Source organism: Haliotis cracherodii, unplaced genomic scaffold (genome assembly GCF_022045235.1).
Source record: "Haliotis cracherodii isolate W230 unplaced genomic scaffold, xgHalCrac1.p SCAF_12, whole genome shotgun sequence".
NCBI classification, from domain to species: Eukaryota; Metazoa; Mollusca; class Gastropoda; order Lepetellida; family Haliotidae; genus Haliotis; species Haliotis cracherodii.
This window is the reverse complement of record NW_027266267.1, coordinates 4,264,108-4,287,987: the sequence shown is the minus strand read 5'-3', so window position 1 is coordinate 4,287,987 and position 23,880 is coordinate 4,264,108. Positions and strand designations below refer to the sequence as shown.

The 23,880-nt window shown below is 40.4% G+C and overlaps 2 protein-coding genes and 1 long non-coding RNA gene across 3 annotated transcripts in view; all 3 read right to left on the bottom strand.

The window, feature by feature from the left end:
- Window positions 1-14,279: 14,279 nt before the first annotated feature.
- LOC139458111 (uncharacterized) lies at window positions 14,280-21,645 on the bottom strand. Its single transcript, XM_071239419.1, has 4 exons — window positions 21,585-21,645; window positions 16,475-16,551; window positions 15,963-16,031; window positions 14,280-15,229 (listed from the first exon to the last, which is right to left on the bottom strand). Exons 1-4 carry the CDS (start codon window positions 21,643-21,645, stop codon window positions 15,044-15,046), a joined length of 393 nt encoding a protein of 130 aa, XP_071095520.1. The 3' UTR covers window positions 14,280-15,043.
- Window positions 21,646-21,906: 261 nt separating this feature from the next.
- LOC139457454 (uncharacterized) lies at window positions 21,907-22,562 on the bottom strand. The gene is made up of 3 exons (XR_011652591.1): window positions 22,508-22,562; window positions 22,126-22,239; window positions 21,907-21,922 (listed from the first exon to the last, which is right to left on the bottom strand). It is a non-coding gene; the product is annotated as an uncharacterized lncRNA (long non-coding RNA).
- Window positions 22,563-22,948: 386 nt separating this feature from the next.
- The window catches only part of LOC139458101 (cell adhesion molecule CEACAM1-like), an 85,610-nt gene continuing 84,678 nt past the window's right edge, over window positions 22,949-23,880 (bottom strand). The window contains exon 5 of the mRNA XM_071239414.1: window positions 22,949-23,256. Coding sequence (XP_071095515.1) covers window positions 22,949-23,256 — 308 coding nt within the window. The remainder of the gene's footprint in view (window positions 23,257-23,880) is intronic.

The window sequence follows — 23,880 nt, the reverse complement described above, 5'->3', positions numbered from 1 at the left end:
ATGCGGTGTACCGTGGATATTATTGTGCGTCCCTGCGGACGCATTGTATTTTCTTTGGCGTCCGATCTCGACATCTGTGTGTACTGGACCCTGTGCGTGTAACCCTGAGAATATATTGCTAACTGGTCACTGACATTTTTTTTCACAAAGTCAGCCTGAAATGTTGATGTCACTTATTTTTTGTAATAAGCAAATGCACATTTATGTCACCATCTCAACTTGAATTGAAAAAAACATGAAATGGAAAAACAAAGAAACCTCGAAACAAAGGGATATACATTGAAGTCTTTAATTTAATGCATGCATTTCTGTATGCATGTTAATTGAAAGTAATTGTGTTTTGAATATTTTGAGGGGATATTTTACGTAAATACGCTGCTTATTTGAAGCTCTAACATTAAAAGTGTTACTCCTGTATTATATGCATGATTCAGTGGACTGGTAAGATGCCTTCTCTCAACGCTGTCATGTTCTTCAACTATGTGTATTATATACAAGAAAGACCACCTCCGTGGTCTAGAGGTAGAGCGTCCACCTTGAGAGCGGAAGGTCCAGGGTTCGCTTCCCAGGCAGCGTCATACCAAAAGATGTTAAAAGATGGTACTTGTTGACATTAAGGGGCTAAAACAAGGACTGGTCGGTTCAGAGTCAGTATACGGTGTCTGAATGGGGTAGTCATGTTAAACAGTGACATGGTATCTCAGTGGGCTTGCACTATAAATCGGCATCAGTCCGGACTAGTGCAAGAACGCATGCATGCTCGTCGCTATAGAAGTGCAATAAACTTGGACGCGACGTTAAACCCCCAATTTCACCTCACCTCATATACAAGGTTGGTTGGTTTGTTGTTTAACGCTGCACAGCTATTTGATGGCGGTCTGTAAATAATCAAATCTGGACCAGACAATCCAGTGATTAATATCATGAGCATCAATCCACGCAATTAGGATCGATGACATGCATCAACCAAGTCAGCGAACCTGACCTCCCAATCCCGTTAGTCGCCTTTTACGACAAGCATTGTCACCTTTTACAGCAAGCATGGGAATCTTCACAGGTCTCATACACAAGGACAACATGTGAAGTTTGTGCTGTGTACAGGGAAGTCATGAAGGTCATTTGATGGTTGGTCTCAAAGTTGGTTGAGTTGAGTTGGTTAGTGCTTTTTAGAGTGGATTGCTTAAAATGGCGAATACATCATATGTATATATATATTTATATTTCCAGAATTTTGTTTTTGTCTGCGGTCAGTCAAAACTGTAAATTTAAGAGAAAGCTGTCGCTATGTCAGGGTTAGAAATTGGTACTAGTCCTATAGTCCTTGCCAAACTGCCCAATAGTAAAGGAATCATAAGGACTAGTAGATATTTGCAATTTTTAAAGGTTTTCTTTATATTATCATTATAAGGACTAGTGGACCAAAAATGTTAGTTTCTACTGCTGTATGTCATGGTTCAAGTTGGATGATGAGTCATGTGGTCATTGTTCACCAGCTCATAGGTCACATGACCCTGACATGTAGAAGGATGTTATGTACTGATTTCTATACAGCTTAACATAATAGAAAATGAAGATCGATAGCCAACCATTCATGTCACCAGTACGTGGATAGGGATATCATGACTAGATTAGAATGGTAAGCCATTCCGTTGCGAAAATGAATGATGATTCCTAACAAGCCCTAAAGTACTCTTGCTTATGCTAAGTTATGGTTTATGTAAACAATTGATAGAATTTGAGTTATCACTTGGTGATTCTCATAACATGATCATTTTAAGGCCGGTCTATAAAGATCGATCACTTATACTGAATCGGTAAACCCATGCTTGCCGTAAATATTGACTATGTTGGTCATAAGAGGCGACTAACAGGATCGGGTCGTCAGGCTCGCTGACTTGGTTGATGCATGTCACTGATCTCAATTGTGTTGATCTATGTTCATGATGTCAGTCACTGGATTGTCTGGTCTAGACTCGATTATTTACAGCTGGAATATTGCTGAGTGAGGCATTAAACAACAAACAAACTGAATTGATAATAACCCTAAAAACTACTATTTCCTGGAAATAATTCATGTGGGTAAGTGGAATCAAGTGTCAATAATAACTCACTTCAGCACCTAAATTAGATGAACAAATTGACTACAAGTAGATGCCTGTGTGTACAAGTTACCCCAGACCTTGTGACAGAAATATTCTGGGATTCAGTCGGTTGTTTATAAAATGTCAATGCATTGGTAGAATTACATTGTGCATGGAATATGTCTATTTGATGATGCATGCCATCCAACAATCTACGTTCCTAGCCCAGTCATGATGCATCATGGGAATTACATAGACTCTGAATGTGTTTACTAATGTAGCTAGATTCTGCTTCCCTGACAATCAATATTCCTGATCATTAGAGGCTGTTGTACTGACTCAGGCAGGGAACAACTGACAACACCAGGCACCACGGTTCTGAGGATTGTATGCTAGCTTTTTGTTGAAGCCCTAATTAATAGGCAACCGTTTTCATAAACAGTTACCAAATTCTGATACACCATTCAGTTGGCGAGTTTGAACTATGATTAGCTGCCCTGAGTTGTCGTGGATTGATGCTCATGATGTCACTCACTGGATTGTCTGGTCCAGACTCGATTATATACAGACCGCCATCATAAAGCTGGAATATTGCTGAGTGCGGCGTAAAAACAATAAGTCAACCAACCAACCCACCAACCCACCAATCTTGTATGCATTTTCTCCTTAGAATGTATATTATGCCAGAGTAGAAACAATTGTGTGACATCAGTTTAGAGGTGTAACAATACGGGAGGGTCGCGATACGATACGTATCGCGATACAGGGGTCGCGATACGATACGTATCACGATACAGTGTTTACTGGTACAAGCTAAGCCAAGTTGATGTCTTTCTGCTCTCTAAAAGATGTGACAAGTACAGATGAAGAAGATTTAATGTGTTTATTTACTGTTATAGCAAATTGTCAGCAATACAGTATGTTTTACTGAAACAACAAACTGGCTTTGAAACTGTTAAACGTATTTCATGTATTTTCTTGAGTATAGTGCGCACCAATGTATAATGTGCACCCCTCTCTAGCAGGTTCAATATTTTGGAGAAAAAAAAGAGTCAATTTGAATATTACGCGCAGAAAAAAATTAAACTGTACTCCTTCAGCGAAGTCCGGCAAACGAATGGGTGATGAGAAACTTTGTCAGTACAAATTTGAAATTTGAAATAAAAAATCACCAGACATGTTGATTTACCGTTTAAATTGTATTTTTTGTTCAGCTAGGCATTGTTTTATATCCAGGGATTAAGATTACCTTGTGTATTTTCTCGTAAACTAAGCCGGACACAGCAATCAGCTGTTCACACGTTTTCTTTGAATCTACATACCGGTGATTCAGTCAAGACACACCCAATGATATATCTTTACAGGATTTTAATGCAAGGATCGGCAAAAGTTGTATCTGAAACTATTTTTTTTTATCAGGAATAATATATTCCAATATCTTGTTAATTTAGATGCAGCTTTTACTAAACATATTTAAAATAATAATAACCTTAAGCGAAGTGGATCGCTATTGCCGGGTATTATTTTTTACGTGCAACAAGTCTGACCAGTCACCGTCAAGGCTCCCGTGCACGTGATCCCTTGATCGCACGTGATCCCTTGATCGCGAGAATTACGTGTTAACATAGAATCGTCCAACAAAAACAAATATGACTTTTAACGAATCAAAGTATGGCATTTAGGATATGTGTATCCATTCTCTGTCAACTAAAGTTCGTTTCAAGGCGTCAATGGCGGTAATCTGACCGTGGTTGCTGTTAATAACGGTGAGTTGTGCGATCTTCTGATCGCTTCACACACGATTTCGCCGAAATTAATTAAAACAATATTAAAAGGAATTTTGAATAAAATTAATGAAATAAGTTACAAACAAAAGTCCAGATATACAAAGAACACTTTTTATAACCAGACAGTGTAATTACATGAATAATTTGCGAACTTCAGTATGGATTTGTTGACATGGTATTTCCGGTGTTACATGCTCACGGTAATGTCTTTCCATGGGGGAAAAAACATCAAAACTCATTAATTTGTGTAAAATGCGCACCCCCTTCTACACAGCTGTGTTTTTTGGAAAAAATTGTGCACTATACTCAAGAAAATACGGTAAGTAAAACTGTGTTATGAAAATGTCGTATGTATTGCGATACATGCTTTCCAAATCGATGCATCGTATCATGGGCTGTGCATCGGGATACAATACTGTATCGCCGTATCGTTACACCACTACATTAGTTAGGTGTTGTGCATTGCAACAATGTTCCTACTCCCCTTGTTTTTGCAGATTTGGAAACATTGAAAAATTAGTCACTTGTTTTATATTTGTCAGTACACTTTACACTGTTGACTCTATATCCCAGTGTCATGGCATTGTTTTGTACTTTCATTGAAAATACAGAAAATGACCCATTCCAACCCAACAGTCTTATTGCAGGAATTACAATGTACACACACTAATTAATTAACTGAAAATACAGCAGTTCATGTTACTGTATGTAGAAACCTGTTTTGTGTAATATTGTATCATGACCTATGTGACCGCCTCCTTGGTCTAGCGGAAAGAGCATCCGCCTGGAGACCTGAATGTCGATACCTGTCCACACCATTTCGAAGGATGTTAAAAGATAGTACTTGTTGTTACCCTGCTTAGTGCTGCTTGTCTGATTAAGGGGATAAAATGACGACTGTCTTGTCAGTATACTGTGTCTGAGTGGGGTATACATGTTAACAGCAGCATGGCATCTTAGTGGGCAAGCAGAATGTAACCAGTATTCATATGTGCTCGCACGCACGCGTGCACGTGCATGCACATTGCCATGTTAGTGCATTAACCTTGAGTGCAACGTTCAACACATTTTGACCTCATTTCCACAATGACCTGTGTGAAGCCCATTTCTGCTGTCCCCCGCCGTTAGTTTGCTGGAATATTGCTAAAAGCGGCGTAAAACCATACTCACTCACTCACTGCACCATAACCTGTGTGAACTTGTTCAGGTGTTATGCTACTGTAAAAGATATACACCTACTATTCCTTTAGATATTACCTGCTCTGTGCTATTTATGAAACTGCATGGGTATTTGCAGTACTTTATCAAACAGAACTTGTATGGATATGATCTTGCTTCAATGTTTTTCTAAAGTAGTTTCTTAAAGTTGTTTTGAAGTATGATATAATAACTACAAACAAGAGTTACATCACTAACAAAACAAAGTAAAAATACTTAATCTCTCTCCAGGTAAAGCAGTAAGTAAACAGTAGCCATAAAATGGTGAAACACGTTGTCTTTGTATGGGCTGTGTCACGGTTAGGTTCCTGTCACATACCTCTCATTATGTTCAAAATATCACAATGCAGCCTGGTAGCCTCGAAGACCCGGGTTTGATTCCTGACTTGGGTTCAATATGTGAAGCCCATTTCTTTTTACCCAGCTGTGATTTTGCTGGAATATTGCTAAAAGCGGCTTAAAACACTCACTCACTCACTCACTCACTCACTGATATGTCATGCATACTACATTGCATTACCCACTTTGGCCAATTGACACAGGTATATATGCTCCCTTTATCAAATTGTATAACACCTAGTATGAGGACTTTCTCTATCAGTTTGTAACAGGTCCTGCAAGACCTTTCTTCACCTGGGATACTAGGTACGCAAGAGACAGCTGGCGTCTATAAATAGTTAGGTCATACGATGTTAGGTTATTATTGAACACTAAAGGAAAGGTAGAGAGTCAAATTCAATGCTTGCTTTGTTTTGTTAAATGGTGCTTGTGTGATATGTATTTTATCTTTTCCTGGCATCATTGTTGGATGTTGTCAACAGGTTTTTGTGCATGTTGTCATTTCTGTGACATTATTGATAGTCTTAAGGACATGAATAGGGGTGTTATGTTGAGGGAGACAGTCTGGATGTATGGCGTTATATTGAGGGAGATCCTGTGCTTTGTTGATCCTCTGAAGTCAAGTTTTGATTTCCTTGTGAATCATGGTGAGTCAGTGTCAGTAGGATTTGTAGTTAAGCAGGACTCCCAGCAGATACACAGAGATTAGTTGCCTAGTTTGTTTCCATGTAATATAATTGTATTATGTGAGTCTTACAAAGCGGAAACACAAGGGTAATAATCTCTTCATCCTTTTATGTCTTGTTAAAATTATTGATTATTGAATTGCTATTTCAATCACTGAAATAAGTTTTGACGCTGTGTTTAATTATTATTAACACATTGAGTGAACAATGACATAACAAGTGTCAAAAAAAATTTCAGTGATTGAAATAGCGTTTCAGTCATCAATAATCTCTTGAGTGAACTGTTCCAATTATGTAGCACCAAATGATTTGAAGCCATGTTCATGTTGAGAAACATCCACACAAGTTTTACTTATTGGTGGCATTCGACAACAGTTTATTGAGCATTTGATGCATGTGGCTTGTTATAAGTAGCACCTCTTTTGCATATTCATCTGATTGTGATACCAGATTTATGGCATTGGTTTCTCATTATCAGTGATATCACACACACACACACACGCACAGACACACAAACATGCACAGACACACAAACATGCACATAGACACACAAACATGCACATAGACACACAAACACACAGACATGCACAGACACACACACACAGACATGCACAAACACACACAAACATGCAGACACACACAAACATGCACAGACACACAAACATGCACAGACACACGCACAGACATGCACAGACACACACACACACAGACATGCACAGACACACACACACAGACATGCACAAACACACACAAACATGCAGACACACACAAACATGCACAGACACACAAACATGCACAGACACACGCACAGACATGCACAGACACACACACACACAAACACGCACAGACACACAAACATGCACAGACATACACAAACATAGACAGACACACACAAACATGCACAGACACACACACACAGAAACACGCACACACACACAAACATGCACAGACACACACACACAGAAACACACACAAACATGCACAGACACATACAAACATGCACAAACACACACTAACATGCACAAACATACACAAACATTCACAGACACACACAAACATGCACAGACACGCACAAACATGCACAGACACACACAAACATGCACAGACACACACAAACATGCACAGACACACACAAACATGCACAGACACACAAACATACACATACACACAAACATGCACAGACACACACAAACACACACAAGCATGCACAGACACACAAAAATGCACAGACACAAATAGACACACAGAGACAAACACACAAACATGAACAAACAGACAAGCGCACGCACGCACACTCACACATATAAACACACATACATATAAACACAGACAAGCGCACGCACGCACGCACGCACGCACACACATACATACATATAAACACACAAAGACATGCACAAACAAACACAGAGTGACAAACACACACACAGACACATACACATCACTATAATATACAGAAATAGTACCATAGTTTATATAATAAGACACTGGTACTATTCAGTAACTTGTTTGTCAGAAACTGAACTGTTGTCACACACTACAAAACTTTAAGAGGAAACAGGTTTATGTTCTTAATACTTCAATACCCTGATCAACTTATTAATGTCTTTGTGATTCTTTAGCGCTTTACAGTTGTTAAGTGATTCATAGCTCAGTGTATTAGAAGGGTAGGGAAGTTAGTCATGTATCAAATTATTCATGATATGCCTGAATAATGTTAATGATGGTTTGGAATTTGTACTTTCAGATGGAGCAATGGCTTGTGTGAGTCATGTGCAACATGCCAGGAGGACTGTACTCAGGATGCCTTCTCATGATGTTGGCGTGATTTGGTTGGCCTGTCGTTTGACGCCGCACTCAGCAACATTCCAGCTATATGACGGAGTCTGTAAATAATCGAGTCTGGACCAGACAATCCAGTAATTAATATCATGAGCATCGATCCACACAAATGGGATTGATGACATGCATCAACCAAGTCAGCGAGTCTGACCATCTGATCCCATTAGTCACCTGTTACGAAAAACGTAGTTGCCTTTTACGGCAAGCATGGGTTGCTGAAGACCTGTTCTACCCCGGATCTTGATGTGTCTGAAGTGGGCATAACCATGTATTTCTTGCCACAAGGACATGTCACAAACAGCACAACATCAGCAACCATCAGCAGGGTTTTACCGGACAGATAACGGTGCGTCCTGTCTGTGTACACTTTGGGAAAATGGATATGGTTAGTGTTGCGAGTCCTGTGAGATAGAAAAGTATTGGAGTGTGAATCATGAAGTTTGTCAAAACTGTAGATTGCATGTAACAGTGAACCCTCATCTACAGCAGGCTTAAGGCTTCTGACCATGTTCAAGGATTATTATTGATAAAAAGTGGCACATGTTGACAGCTTTGGGCCCCTATTTTGATACTTAGGACTCCCTAAATGTATTACTGAGAATTCCTTGGACCCGAAAATTGATGTAGACCCATGTATATCACTGGGAATGATGTCATGTTTTATGTATTTTACAGAATTTTATCACAACATTGTTACACTATTATTCTTGTTATCTGACAGTTGCCATGACAACCCAATATAGGTTGTACTTGACAAAGTGTAGAGGTCAGGTTTATGAAATCAAAAAGTGAAGAAATATGAGGAAGTAACCCTGTCAAAGGTTTCGCTTCGACAAAAGAATATTCAACAGTGTCGGTTTTGGTTTTGGTGGCGTAAGATATTTGAATTTCATGGCAACAAGTCATGAAGTTATGATAGCTGAAATATTTCCTGGTAGCACATGTGTCACTCTGACCTGGATTACACTGACTTAGTACAGGGTAAAGATAACACAGAGATACTACTCAATTGCTTGATTGTGTGACAGGCTTATTGAGAAACATGAGCTTATTGATCGGTATTGTAGCCACAGAATTGTGAAATACATGTAACTATTGAGAACCTCCTCCATATTATGTGATGAATTTGCTTTTCTAAAATTGCTTTTAAATGATCAGGTTATTACCTAAAGGTAATAACGCATCAATGCACATCATAGTCTTGTGATAATGTTAGCATTTTCCAGTAATTCTGTGTGATCATCTTCACTTTACTGTGTTAAGATCCCAACACACTTGCAGTATACCCCGGTATGTCCTTTACATGTGTTGTGAAATCATTGTGACTTGTCATTGGGTCACAGTGCCCATGATTCAAGGGAATTCACACACACTTGCAGTATATATCCCTAAAATGTGTTGTGAAATCATTGTGACTTGTCCTTGGGTCACAGTGCCCATGATCCAAGGGAATTCACACACACTTTCAGTATGTATCCCTAAAATGTGTTGTGAAATCATTGTAACTTGTCATTGGGTCGCAGTGCCCATGATTCAAGGGAATTCACACACACTTTCAGTATGTATCCCTAAAATGTGTTGTGAATTCATTGTAACTTGACAATGGGTCGCAGTGTCCATGATCCAAGTGAATTCACACACACTTTCAGTATGTATCCCTAAAATGGGTTGTGAAATCATTGTGAACCAAAGAGACAACTTAATGGATCTGTTGATCAGATTCTGTGACATAGTTCCTTGCATGTCATCACACCCTGACGACGTGGATCATTACACACAATATCAATTGTTGAATTGTCTGTCCAGACTCGATTACTAACAGGATGTATAGTTGGGAATAGCCAGAATATTGCTGTGTGTGGCGTGAGACAACAAACACACACGCACGCACGCACGCACACACACATGCAGTCATGCACACACAGAGACATGCATGCAGTCATGCACACGCGACATACTTGGGTTACTGCGCCCAGGATTAACATATATAGTCTCTATAGTTGTTGTCTGTTATTGATCTGCTATATTGATGAGTGTTCAGTTGCCAAGGTCTGCTGCCTGCCTGCCTGCCTTCCTGTTGTACACTCACTGCTGGGGTATAAAATGTTGAATAGTGAAGCAGTTATGCAGAAGGCTGGCTATCTGCTTGTGAAGCAGTTTTGCTTCTGCCGCATGACATCTGCTCTAGCGTAATAAGCTGCTCAGTATTGTGTATGAAAAGCACATTAAATTACCTAATTTTGCAAAGGTATATTGGATGGTCGTGAGTGAATGTTGTTTAATGTTGCAGCAATATTTCATGTCATCCCTACCGTATTTACGGGTGCACGGGTGGCCCAGTCTTCTAAGGCGCCGCGATTTGAGGTGCAGAGTTGCGTCCCTTGGGCACGCCAGAAACCTATGATTGTGGGTTTGAATCCCGGTTGGCCCCAATTATGTTTCCATACCCGTGCTCGTGGGTTTCCCCAAAGTGGTAAACGTCTGAGACCTGCATCACTTCGGGCTTTCCTCCCACATTAAGCTGACACGCGGTGATATAACTGGAATAATGTTAAAAGCGGCGTTAAACCCAACTCACTCATTCACTCACTACCAATACGTATTCACTGTATTAAGCAAATTGTTCCAATAAGCACCCCCTGACCACTTTTCCTATATTATATGAAACCATGATATATTAGAAAGATTTACTGCGGCTGTGAAGATCCCAGTTAGAATAGGCTTTCAGCAACCCATGCTTGCCGTAAAAAGCGACTATGCTCGTCATAAGAGGCGACAAATGGGATCAGGTGGTCGGACTCGCTGACTTGGTTGATGCATGTCATCCTATCCCTCTTGCTTAGATGGGAGCTCATGATATCAACATCAATCACTGGATTGTCTGGTCCAGACTCGATTATGTACAGACCGCCGTCATACAGCTGGAATATTGCTGAGTGGGGCCTTAAACATCAAACAACAAAAAAAGCAAAGAAACAAAACTGAGGCATTGAATCCTGTAACTCTGATCAAATAACTATTGATGATCTTTGAAATCTTTGTCAAAAGAGCTTGCTCAATAGTACCTCAAAAGTTGTGAAATTTAGACACCAAAGGCTGTAGCTGCTGAAATATTGCTTGATAAAAAAAGTGCAAGAACCCGGGGTTCGATTCCTGACATGGGTAAAATGTGTGAATCCCATTTCTGGTGTCCCCACCATGATATTGCTGGAATATTGCTAAAAGCGGAATAAAACCCTACTCACTCACTCTGCCAGTTTGTCCGGTCTACCAACAAAATGGACATGAGACACAATTAGCTCAATCATTTATTTTTATTAATATTTTTTTTTAACAAGCGAATGCAAAGAAAAACTCTTCATAAAATAGAATTAAAAAAACAATGTATGAAGTACAAGATATGATACAAGTGACACTATGCAATGTGCAAAGACATTACTAACAGTGGTAATTAAATAAACAAACCAGTTAATAATACTGTTAGAAGCATGATATGAGTCCCTGAACTTGCTTGGGATATAATCAATGTAGATGAATGCATGTGATGAAAACATAATCCTATTTTGGATATACAGTAGAGTTTTAGTTTCCTTCAGGTGATGTATTCACATGGAAAATATTTACAATGTTACTTGAACAAAATTATTCCTTTTCAACTGTACAAATGTATTTGTGCATATAACACCAACATCTAAAATTTATACTGAACCGCAAAAGAAATGTCACCTTGGATAGATATATGAGAAACCTTATTTGTCCAAACACTGTGAACATACTTTGAGACATATTAAAAAGATGAAACTTGGCACAACTGATCCTAATATTACATTTATATACATTTAACACCAACATGATCAAATGTAAATACATTTAACACCATGATCAAATTGAAATGCATGTAACACCAACGTGATCAAACTGAAATGCATGTAACACCAATGCTATCAAACTTTAATGCATGTAACACCAACATGATAAAACGTATTTGCATTTAACACAATCATGATCAAACGTATATGCATATAACACCATCATGATCAAACAAATCCATGTAACACCACTGTGATCAAACAGAAATGCAGGTAACACCATCATGATCAAACAAATCCATGTAAAACCAATGTGATCAAACAGAAATGCATGTAACACCATCATGATCAAACAAATGCATGTAACACCAATGTGATCAAACAGAAATGCATGTAACACCAACATGATAAAACGTATATGCATATAACACCATCATGATCAAACAAATCCATGTAACACCAATGTGATCAAACAGAAATGCAGATAACACCATCATGATCAAACAAATGCATGTAACACCATGATCAAACGTAAATGCATGTTACACCAATGTGATCCAACGTAAATGCGTGTTACACCAATGTGATCAAACGTAAATGCATGTAACACGAATGTGATCAAACGTAAATGCATGTAAGACCAATGTGATCAAACGTAAATACAGATAACACCAACATGAACAAAGAAATGCATGTAACACCATCATGATCAAACAAATGCACGTAACACCAATGCGATCAACCTGAAATGCATGTAACACTGACATGCATGGATCACCAACATGATCAAACGTAAATGCATGTAACACCAATGTGATCAAACGTAAATGCATGTAAAACCAATGTGATCAAACAAATTCATTTAACACCAACATGATCAAACTGAAATACATTTAACATCAACATTATCAAACGGAAATACAGGTAAAATAACAGGAACATACTTTTTAACATTATTTACAATTTAACTTGTAACAAAATTATTGCTTTTAAAATGTACAAATTGTAGCATTCATCGGTGCATGTAACAGCATGGTCACACTGTTAAATATGTAAATGCATTTTAACTCCAACGTGATCAGCCTCGTGATTCATTGTGCGTATGGTGACCATTTACAAACAAACACAGTCACACATGACTAGCAGCAAAGTATGATGCCACAGAATATAATTCCATGGATAGTATGGCACCGTGTCCATACATAAAGTGATGGAAGGCATTTCAAAACTTGAAAACAATATTTCACATAGATCCTAATAAGTGAGGGGATAAAAGACAATGTTTTGGCGTCAATCTATATCACGACAGGAATATCTGTGTTTGAGTATTTACGGTATAGATAGGTATCATGCCCCAATTGATGGAACGTTGTTCAATAAGGCACATTAATGTAATATAGTAATAATTAAACACAAGACAACAGTTCATATATCAGTACCAACTTGTTCCATTAATAACACATACATGTTACATTGACATACTATTGCTGAGTGCGGCCTTAATCAACAAACTTAACCTAACACATTGCTGTTTGTTTGTTCATTACCGCCGCACTCGGCAATATTCCAGCTATATGAAGGCGGTCTGTAAGTAATCGAGGTTTGACCTGACATGAAAAACGATCTCCTTGACTGCGATACGATGACATGCTTTAACGAAGTCGGTGAGCCTTACATCCCGATTCCGTAAGTTGCGTGGATCAATGCTCATGATGTCAATCACTGGATTGTCTGGTCCATACTCGATTTTTACAGACCGCCGTCATTTAGCTGGAATATTGCTGAGTGCGGCGGTAATGAACAAACAAAAGACGAACAAACGATAAGCATGGGTTAACCATGGTCTCCATTTAGTACATTGCTATATTTCTGTGTCCGAGTTGTAGCCACATGGCACCCCTGCGTGGACTAGAAACAAAGTCACAAGATGGATATCTATCGCCAAACAAAGATCTGAGGACATCCCATTACGGTTCACGACAGACCGACCTTTCACGAACTTCGACCGACCAATGGAATGACCAATCAGAAGGCAACTTTCTCGTACTTTACGGCACTAATTTCAAATTGGCGACTGCGCTTCGAAACATATTGTGAGAAATTCTCGATTAAAAATTTGAAACCTGAACTAACCAACATTCTGGAATCGCTAAAAGATGGTTTAGACTGTATTGATTCAGTCGTTAAACCCGTAACCATCGTTCGGAATACCCAGTGTTAAAGTTTTCGAGGATGCATGATTAGAAAACACATTCCGTCTGTCACTTTCATGATCTGGTAAGCGACGCTCTGATTGGTCGGATGAAAGGTCGTTCTGACGTGACCCGTAATGGGATGTCCTCAGATCTTTGTTCAGCGCTAGCGAGAACTAAGATATGATTTTAATGAGATTGCACCTGACTGCATGGGTTTTATATGGCGGCGGTCTGTAAATAATCAAGTCTGGACGAGACAATCCAGTGGTTAATATCATCGATCCACGCAATTCGGATCAATGACATGCATTAACCAAGTCAACGAGCCTGACCACCCGATCCCAATCCTCTTACGACAAACCGCCTCCGTGGTCTTGTGGTAGAGCGTCCGCCCGGAGAGCGGAAGGTTCGGGGTTCGATCCCCGGCCGCATCAGACCAAAAGACGTTAAAACATGGTACTTGTTGTTACCCTGTCTGGCGCTCGGCATTAAGGGGCTAAAACAAGGACTGGTCGGCTCGGAGTCCGTATACTGTGTCTGAGTGGGGTATTCATGTTCAACTGTGGCATGGTATCTCGGTGAGCTAGCACAATAAATCGGCCTCAGTCCGGACTAGTACAAGCAGCCACACGCACGTGCATGCACGTCGCTATATAAGTGCAATAATCTTGGACGCGACGTTAAACCCAATTTCACCTCACCTCTTACGACAAGCATCGTGCAAACAGTTTTGTGATAGGAAAATATTAAATTTTGTCTTCCACAGAGCACAAGATTAGACATCATCATCGCCTTGATGCTATTCAATTAGACTTCCTCCCAAACGTAAGACCTTCATTGTTCTGAAAGTTTAACAAACTTTATAGGCAACTCTAACTTTTCTCTTTAAAACTACTGACGTAAAATTGATGTACATTTTGTCATGGATTTCAAGGAAACGCATATTGTGAAACAGTTACTGCATAACGTTTATGCTAGGTTTGAGTAATGAGAACCCACAATGCACGTGTTTCACATTATTCGAGAGCACGAATCTCGTAATCAATAAACAAACCCTAGAAATCCTCAAGTTGTCCCAACCTTTTTTCTCTACCAGCAGTCGTCGTCGTCCTCCTCAACCTCCCAGATTTTGTCCGGCAGCTGTGGCCCCGGGGTGAGGAAGAAGTCTATCTCCTCATACACCACGGGCTCCTCCCTGCTGTGTATGATGGGCATACCGTCAACCAGGGCGGGCTGGGCAAGGTCAAGGTCGGCGTAGATGAGTCCATCTTCGTTCTGAAAGTTTAACTATGCCATGAGTATTTTTAGTTGAAGAATTAGCTTACAACTCATTAACATTTCTATCAGCAACAATTTACGAATCATCCACAAATTAGATAATATAAAATGTCAACGCCAGTGATTAATCAGTCTCGGCTATTCTTCGGAACAGATACAACTGGGCGTAAAAAGAGCTGTGCTAATTATAGGAATGGTTCACTGAAACTCATTGTTCACGAAAAGAGTAAGAATGTCCTGCCCTACCGGTAGCACCCACCACTCACAATGTGCATAAAAACGTATGTGTTTGTTGCCTGACACAGGACACCAGTAATGGCAGCCGACCGCGGCAGTTTTAAATCAAACCATCTTAGAAAGTACACTTCTTTTGGTTGACCCCCATCATGAGTTAAAAGAAGGCTGCTATGGGACAGTTTAAACGTATAAAGACCACACATCAAAGAAAGAAATGTTAATTGTGGTCGATCAACCATTGACCCCCTCCTTGGTGTAGTGTCTATATGAGGACTGGTCGACTCGTAGCCCGTATACTGTGCCCGAGGAAGATATTCATGTAAAACTGCGGCATGATATCTAGGTGGGCTGGCACTATGAAACCGGTATAAGTCTGGTTTAATATAATAGCCTCAAAACCACACATACGAGTCCAGTACTCTTCAGCGCGATGTTAAAATCAATTTCATCTCACCTCACGGAGCACCTATTGAATGACCTGTTCTGAACTCACCCGTTTTCCGCAGTTGTTGGTAACGCCTGGGGTGTGGTCCGAGTTGTTGATCAGAACCATTCTCTCACTCTGGATCAATTCAAACATGTTCTCATTATAATCATTAACACAACCCGATATACTAATATTCTTGATGATTACGTACTAAACATTTTCAAATGTATGAGAATATTATACAGTACGTGTGATACCGGTTTCGGATTAACAACTAGGGATTAACGCCCTCAATTTTATGTAACTCCCGCCCACTCCACCCCACCCACCCAAATACACGTAAGACGTGACCCACCTCCCTCTAACAAATGATCCGTCCGTAAATAATGTTCAAGTTTAGAGCAAAATAGTGCCAAATGTTATACACTGGTCTGTAAATACTTGAGTCTGAACCAGACAATCCAGTGACTGATGTTATGAGCAACAATCCACGGCGTCCGGGGATGATCGCCCGACCCTGACCACCAGATTGATTAAGTCACCTGGAATGTGGTCGTGCGTGCGTGATGCAAACTCACCGAGGGTCGTGCGCCGTACATTCGGTTCATAAACTGTCTTGGCGAGTCCAACTTGACTGGCTCATACACGTCAGACACTGCGGAGTGAATATCAGGAGTGAGTGAGGGGGAGTTGGGAGTATGAAATATTCGAGCTACATTACTGCGACATGTAAATAATCAAGTCTGGAAAACGCAATCCAGTGTTAGACAAAATGAACAACATTCAGTATATTGCCATCGGATCCTCAATGGTTGGCGAAACTACGCTGCTCCAGAATGCCCCCGAAAAGGCTATCTTGGCAAGGGAAGATTTACAGAATATGAATTATCAGATGAAGCAGATATTCCTCGGAGGTATGAAATAACTTGTGATGGTTATAGATTATAACTACCTTCACGTCCCGCCCTTTTCCTTTTGTTCACCTTGGAATAGAGATCTGTAGGATAAATAAACACCAAATAAACGTTAGTACAAGTTTCCTCTTCTGAGCATCAGTATTTGATAACAAACTCGTTTACTTTGTAGGTATTTGTTGGAACAGTCGTGCTTGGATTCTGTTCCAAAAGTAACTTTTCTCTCTTTTTTTGATGGGCAATCTAGAAAGTGTACAACTTTATGGATAACAACTTCTGGTTTATTGCATTGGCAACGTATCGATGTACGTATCAAGCTGGAATGACGTCATATATATAGAGGTTATCACGCGAGTGTGCTTGGGGATGGTAAATATCCTGCATTAGGAATAAACATTGTGTTTAGCGAGCCTTGGCGAGCTAAATGCATACTGTTTATTCCTAATTCAGGATATTTACCATCCCCAAACACACAAGCGTGATAACCTCTTTATCATATAATGTCATTCTTTTATTCTGTGCTTGAAAATCGCTTTCCCTCTCTCACAAACATTACCGAAACATTGCGAGTTTTCCTGGAATGCGCGCATTAATATTTATTACGTCGCAGGGTAAGTGAAGTGTCAGTAGGACAGTGACAGTAGCCAATATAGTTCCAACTGAAATCTGTTTCTTATACAGTGGCGAAGCAAAATATACGCCAAACAACAATCCTTCTTTTTAATTGCCTTTCGCGGCAATCCATCGGTCTGTCCGCTAGAGTAACTGCCCTTTATCAAAGGGAAGCTACTCTAACCCTAGTCTATGAGACGTCACGGCCACGGTCAGACGTAATTGACAGTCGTTCTGTCCTGTCATAACGTTAAGAAGTGTAGTCAGATGTACACACGGCGACAAAACGAAACAAGGTAACAATTCAAACATATTTCGGCCAAATCCAACTATTTTAATTTGTGGAGAAGGTTTCAAGACGCAGAGGTCTACAAGCACAGATATGGCTACTGATCCCGCTTGGCTAGGCTTCGTGCCCTCGCAAAATTGTTTCGAAATTTATATCTCCAAAGTTGCCAAAACTTATAAAATGCCTTAGCTACGTTAGACACTGATTTTCAGTACATTAGACTTTTCTTTTGATAATGATAGCAATTATCCCTGTAGTATATCCAGATTCCTGATGGTTAAGTCTGACTCGATCGCATTCGTCACCACTCGGCCCTTTCCGTAACCTGCAAGAAGACTCGTCCCCCTATCGATGAATGTTGTGTGCGAAAATACGACAAACCAATCAGAATGCGCGTATGATTTCAAGTTCTTCGTCAAAGAATCCCTCAGAAATAATTTTTGATTTTACATATGTCTTGCATCTAAAAATATACCCAAGACACCGTTAAATGTGTTCAATCATACTGTATGAATCCGCATGTCCCGATGTGATTTAAATTGCATCTGAAATATATATAATATATGGGGAAATGAATGTGAACCATAACGCAACGAGTTGACAATTGTTTTAGGTATGCCCGTTTGCGCAAAGACGGAACCCGGTCGCAAAAATGGCCATGATAGGGGCACGAGTCGCTACTCGGCTTGTCCCGGAATAACACGAGTTGGTCACGAATGACGAGGGCGACGCCATGTTTGTTTATAAACAGTGAAAGTAGTCCCTACTTGACCTTTGATATTTGCATCTCTATCCGCATATGACCCCAACGGATATCCTTTTTATCCGTTCGCTTTATCCTGCCGAGAAACATACCCATTATATGATAAACCGTTGTACTCGGCATACACGATCTGGAATTGGGACACAATGCGGACATTCGACCAAAGGTCATTGTCACAATGAGTCGCGTCATCGTGAAAAACAAGCGGAATATAAAGCCAGAAAGCAAAGCTTAGACTGAGTGGGAGGAAGGGCAGTGCTGGGACTGCTCCTAGTTTCGCATGCAAAACAAACATAATTCAAGAGAAACTTTGATAATCAAAACAAGTAGAAACATGTACTCATGCATGTATACACTTCTGTTTGATTGTGATTTCGGAAATAATTTTGCAACTGCTGTGCGAATACGACTCCCATATGTCAAATATTGCCATGGCAGATGCTGGCTGACACCCAGTAGTCCGTCTACTTCTCATATGATCATAAGTAGTTGAGGATATTCAGAAAAAGGAATATCCGGGGTAGAATAGATCTTCAGCAGCCCATGCTTTCCATAAAAGGCGACTATTACTGACTGCGTCGTTAAAAAACAAACAACAGAAAAGTGAAGATTATTTTGAAATCAATGAATGTTTTGCCTTAGAACTGCAACAGCTGTCTGTCATTCATTCATGCGAGAGGCTAGTGTGAACGAGTCTGCTCAGATCTACCTTGTGGCTCCTAGAGATCAACCCAAACATGATTTTATTTAACATGCAAAGTACGAAACAATGGTTGCCACAATTGTTCTCCCACAGAAACAATATGTATCTAGCCAACGCAGTAGATAAAAGGCATTCATTGATTTGTGAATAAGGACTTCATTGGTAGTAAGCCTGGGATGCATACTTCCTAAGGAGCTGAGAATGAAAATCGAGTTCACACTGATTTCTTGACAGGGGTTATAATGTAGTTCTCTAGCATGCTTTAGGTTGTGGAGTTGGCGCATTGTTAATGTACATAATGTTATTATTACAGATGTCGGATACTCTTTCCATAAGAGAGAATGTGTGAGTATAATTTTGGGCCGCATTTCGCAATATTCCAGCAATATCAAGGCGGGGGACACGGGAAAAGGGCTTCACACATTGTACACGTGTGGGTAATCGAACCCGGGTCTTCGGTGTAACGACCCAACGCTTTAACCACTAGGCTACCCCACTGCCCCTTATCGTAAATATACATATAATTATTACAGATGTCTATACTGTTTCCCGAAGAAGAGGAAGGGGACTGTACAGGGAAATTGTACGTTTCATACAAATATTTGAATCCCACTTAGCATAAGATTTAATTGCAGCATTACATGAATATTTTCTCGGTTCGATCTCGTCACCTCAAAAGAAGGAAGTATTTATGGAATTAAAAGAAACGCATATTTATTGTGATGCGGAAAGTGAGAATAGCAACGAAATTGTAATATCAGCCTAAAAGGGCATGGGGTGGTTGCAATATGTCAATATTGTACCCGACAGTGTGTAGCTTTGCATGATGAAATACACAAACTGTTCGCCTGGCCCAGATTGGTTTATCACAATACTCAGTATCAGGCATACACTCAAATTGCCGTCACAGAAACATTTATTCAATCAGATTGTTTCAATAGTTTCAAGGTTTTAAAAGAACAGATTGGTATTGGTTTGTTAAATGGTATACAACCGTCCATGTTGTTTCTCTCGTGGCAAAGAGTTACACACGTATTTAGAATTGTGCCTGTGTTTTGTTCAACTTCCGCATGAAACTACGACCCGGGCGATGGAAGTCCAAACTTTAGAGTTTAACGGTCACTCAGCGACGACTATGGATTTAATCAAATTACGAAATATGTTCCCTTGTTGTCAAAAGTTTTCGTTTCTGATATTTTGTGGTGTTATGTCGCCAACACCATGAGACCGCCACCACGACGAGGCGATCAGTGACAGGTCGTATTGATTATCTGTAAAGGGAGCTTGCAGTTACAATTCACGTATGCCGTTATACAATATATTATCTAAAGTCTCTACGATCTCAACTTTATTAGACAGACTGTGGTGTACAACACACATGGTGTCCATCTCTTTCCAACTGTTTGATATATGTACAGACGTGGTAGTCAGAAACAATTACAAACAACAGCCTGCGTACGCCGTCGTTGTATTATGGTACAGGTGAAGTATCTACGAACAACAGCCTACGTACGCCGTCGTTGTATCATGGTACACAGTGCAGCATCTACGAACAACAGCCTACGTACGCCGTCTTTGTATCATGGTACACGGTGTAGCATCTACGAACAACAGCCTACGTACGCCGTCGTCGTATCATGGTACACGGTGTAGCATCTACAAACAATAGCCTACGTACGCCGTCGTTGTATCATGGTACACGGTGTAGCATCTACGAACACCAGCCAGCATACGCCGTCGGTGTAACATGATACACCTCACCCGTGAAGATCTGGGGTAGAATGGGTCTTCAGCAAGCCATGCTTACCGTAAAAAGTGACTATGCTTGTAAGAGGTGGTCAGGTTCGCGGCCTTGGTTTATGCATGTCATTGCATCCCGATTGCGTAGATCGATGCACATGATGTCAGTCACTGATTGTCTGGTCCAGACTCGATTATTTACAGACCGGCGCCATACAGCTGGAATATTGCTGAGTGCGGCGTTAAACAAACACACCAAAACTGTGCAGAGTTGCGTCCCTTAGGCACGCCAGAAACCTATGATTGTGGGCTCGAATCACGGTTCGCGCCGATTATGTTTCTAGGTTTGTCAGCACAATAACCGTGCTCATGGGTTTCACCGAAGTGGTAAACGTCTAAGACCTGCACCGCTTCGGGCTTTCCTCCCACATAAAGCTGACACGCCGTGATATAACTGGAACACTGTTAAAAGCGGTGTTAACCCCAACTCACTTACTCACGCGCTCTATACAAACTACAGCTTAGAAAAGCTGGCAGTGATAGTGTTCTTGGAGCAAAAGGATACATGGATGTGATATGAAAGAGGCGGACGTTAGCGTGCAGACATCTCCACAGATCTGAAGTATTGTCAGTGTATCAGAGACTATGCTTTGTTTAATGTACTCACGACTGGGGTCTTGCTGGAGTTGGTCTTCTTTGTCTGCACCGACTCTGATGGGAGAAAACATTGATGAGATTAGTTGACAGTCTGGGGAAGACTGTATGTTGTATTTGGCGTGTAATTTCTGATGCCTAGATAATAACATCAAGTACCTTTAAACGTGGGGCCACGTGGTACAAGCCTTAGTTAATCACACAGAACACCCAGGTTCGATACCATATAAGTACCATTTGCTGAACCCTTTCTGGTGTTCTACGCCTCGCAGATTGCCGACAGCGGTATTATACCCTACTAACACACACACAAGTACCTATGATAATATTCTTACCTGTACGGTCGCTTTCCTGAAATGTAGACGTCACAATTATCTGGTTAATCTCCACATCTATAGTAATTGAAATGCGACATCTTGGTACTGATTTTGTCTGTTAAATCTCGAACATGACATAACATAATATGTTACTTTTGTGAATACAGCGTGGCTTAGAACGGATGTAGAATTGTTGATACGATGTTTATTATTCAATCCATCCTGACATGACATTACCTTTCTTGGCTTTGTGTCTGTACAGAAGGATGGCGAGGACCACAGCGACGAGGACGATGATGACAGAGCAGATAACAGCTGTAGACACGACGTTGGAGACGCCAGGTTCAGCTGCTTTAAAAAGAAGAAGATCTATTGCAAATATTGCTGCATGTACGTCTCGGGATCCACCATTTAATATTATGGGTGTAGTTAGGTGGGGTGGGGGAGATTTCTGGATTTCTGTTACATACTAAATATTGTTTCGGTCACTGCTTCAAAACGTTGAATTGAACTTTGCTTGGCATAAAACCTGAGGACCTTTACTTATCTTGAACAAATTACGTTTAAACAACTCCAAGAACCCCTCCAACCCTCCCCGCCCCCTAGTTTTGTTACTTACTAGGTACAGTCACAACAACAGCGCGACTGTCTACGTGGCCTACGGTGTTCTCAGCTCTGCAGGAGTACGCGCCATGAAGGAAGACATCAAAGTTCTCGATTGTGTGGGTGCATTCGTAATATTGATGAGAAGTATAATTGGATTTTGAAAGAGTTTTACAAGTCATTGGGTACGTTCTGTTTGTCAAATCATGTCTTAAATAAACACTAGGTTTCGGATTACCGTCCACGACACAGAGGAAGGACACAGAGTCTACTTTTCTTGGAATATTGTTTATAGAAATATCAGAAAAGTTTTTGAAAGACGGGGGATCTGAAATAGAAGAAATACATAACCATGTTGAAATCAGTTTCATTGGGACCTGTATTGGATATTTCAAATTAGATAACAGCTGCTATATTAATGTATTCGATTTCCTTGTCGCCCAACTTAACTGATGACTTAGTAAGGAAGATTAGATGTCAGGACAAATCTGAAGCTCTTACACTGTATATCCAGCTTGAAGTTCCTAGACTTATGTCCATGTGTGTTGTTGACGTTGCAGGTGTACAGATCAGACAGAGATCTGTTTACAGCTGGTATAGACAATACAGCCTCCATCTGACTCGAGGTCACCCTCTGTCTGGATGTGTCCCTCCAGGTCACAGTGCAGGCGGGGTTACAATCAGCAGAACATCCCACTGTGAGGGGGTCACCTGTGGCAGTCACTTTGCCGTCAGTTACATTAAACTGTACCGTTTGTGGTCCATCTGAATATTAGAAATAATTAAAGAATTTTTTCAATGCGACTATTGAGTTCGCTGTTGATTTCATCATCCAAAAGGTGAGGTGAGGTGAAATTGGGTTTAACGTCGCGTCCAACATTATTGCACTCATATAGCGACGTGCATGCACCTGTGTATGTGGCTGCTTGTACTAGTCCGGACTGATGCCGATTTATAGTGCTAGCACACTGAGATACCATGCAGCAGTTTAACACGAATACCTCTCTCAGACACAGTATACTGACTCCGAGCCGACCAGTCCTTGTTTTAGCCCCTTAATGCCGAGCGCCAGACAGGGTAACAACAAGTACCATCTTTTAACGTCTTTTGGTATGACGTTGATTGTATGACGCGGCCGGGAAACGAACCCTGGACCTTCCGCTCCCCGGGCGGACGCTCTACCACTAGACCACGGAGGTGTTTCATCATCCAAAACATTCACAGAACCACTAAAACCTGGAGATAAAAACCTGAGCTTTGTCTTAAACATTTATATTTAGTTTAGTAACGTTGACTAAAGGATCTAATTTCTAGAAAGAAAAGCCAGTCATATTCTACCAAAATCAAGAATACCCGTTGAGCCCGTAAGGTTTAAAAATATACTTAATG

Bases quoted from the DNA above. Each gene is read 5' to 3' on its own strand.
- LOC139458111 (XM_071239419.1), bottom strand. From the start codon at position 21,645: ATGTTTTCTCCCATCAGAGTCGGTGCAGACAAAGAAGACCAACTCCAG. The intron at 16,552-21,584 runs GTGAGTACATTA...TTCACTCCGCAG, and splicing joins ACTCCAGCAAGACCCCAGTC to TGTCTGACGTGTATGAGCCA. The intron at 15,230-15,962 runs GTGAGTTCAGAA...TTAAACTTTCAG, and splicing joins CCAACAACTGCGGAAAACGG to AACGAAGATGGACTCATCTA.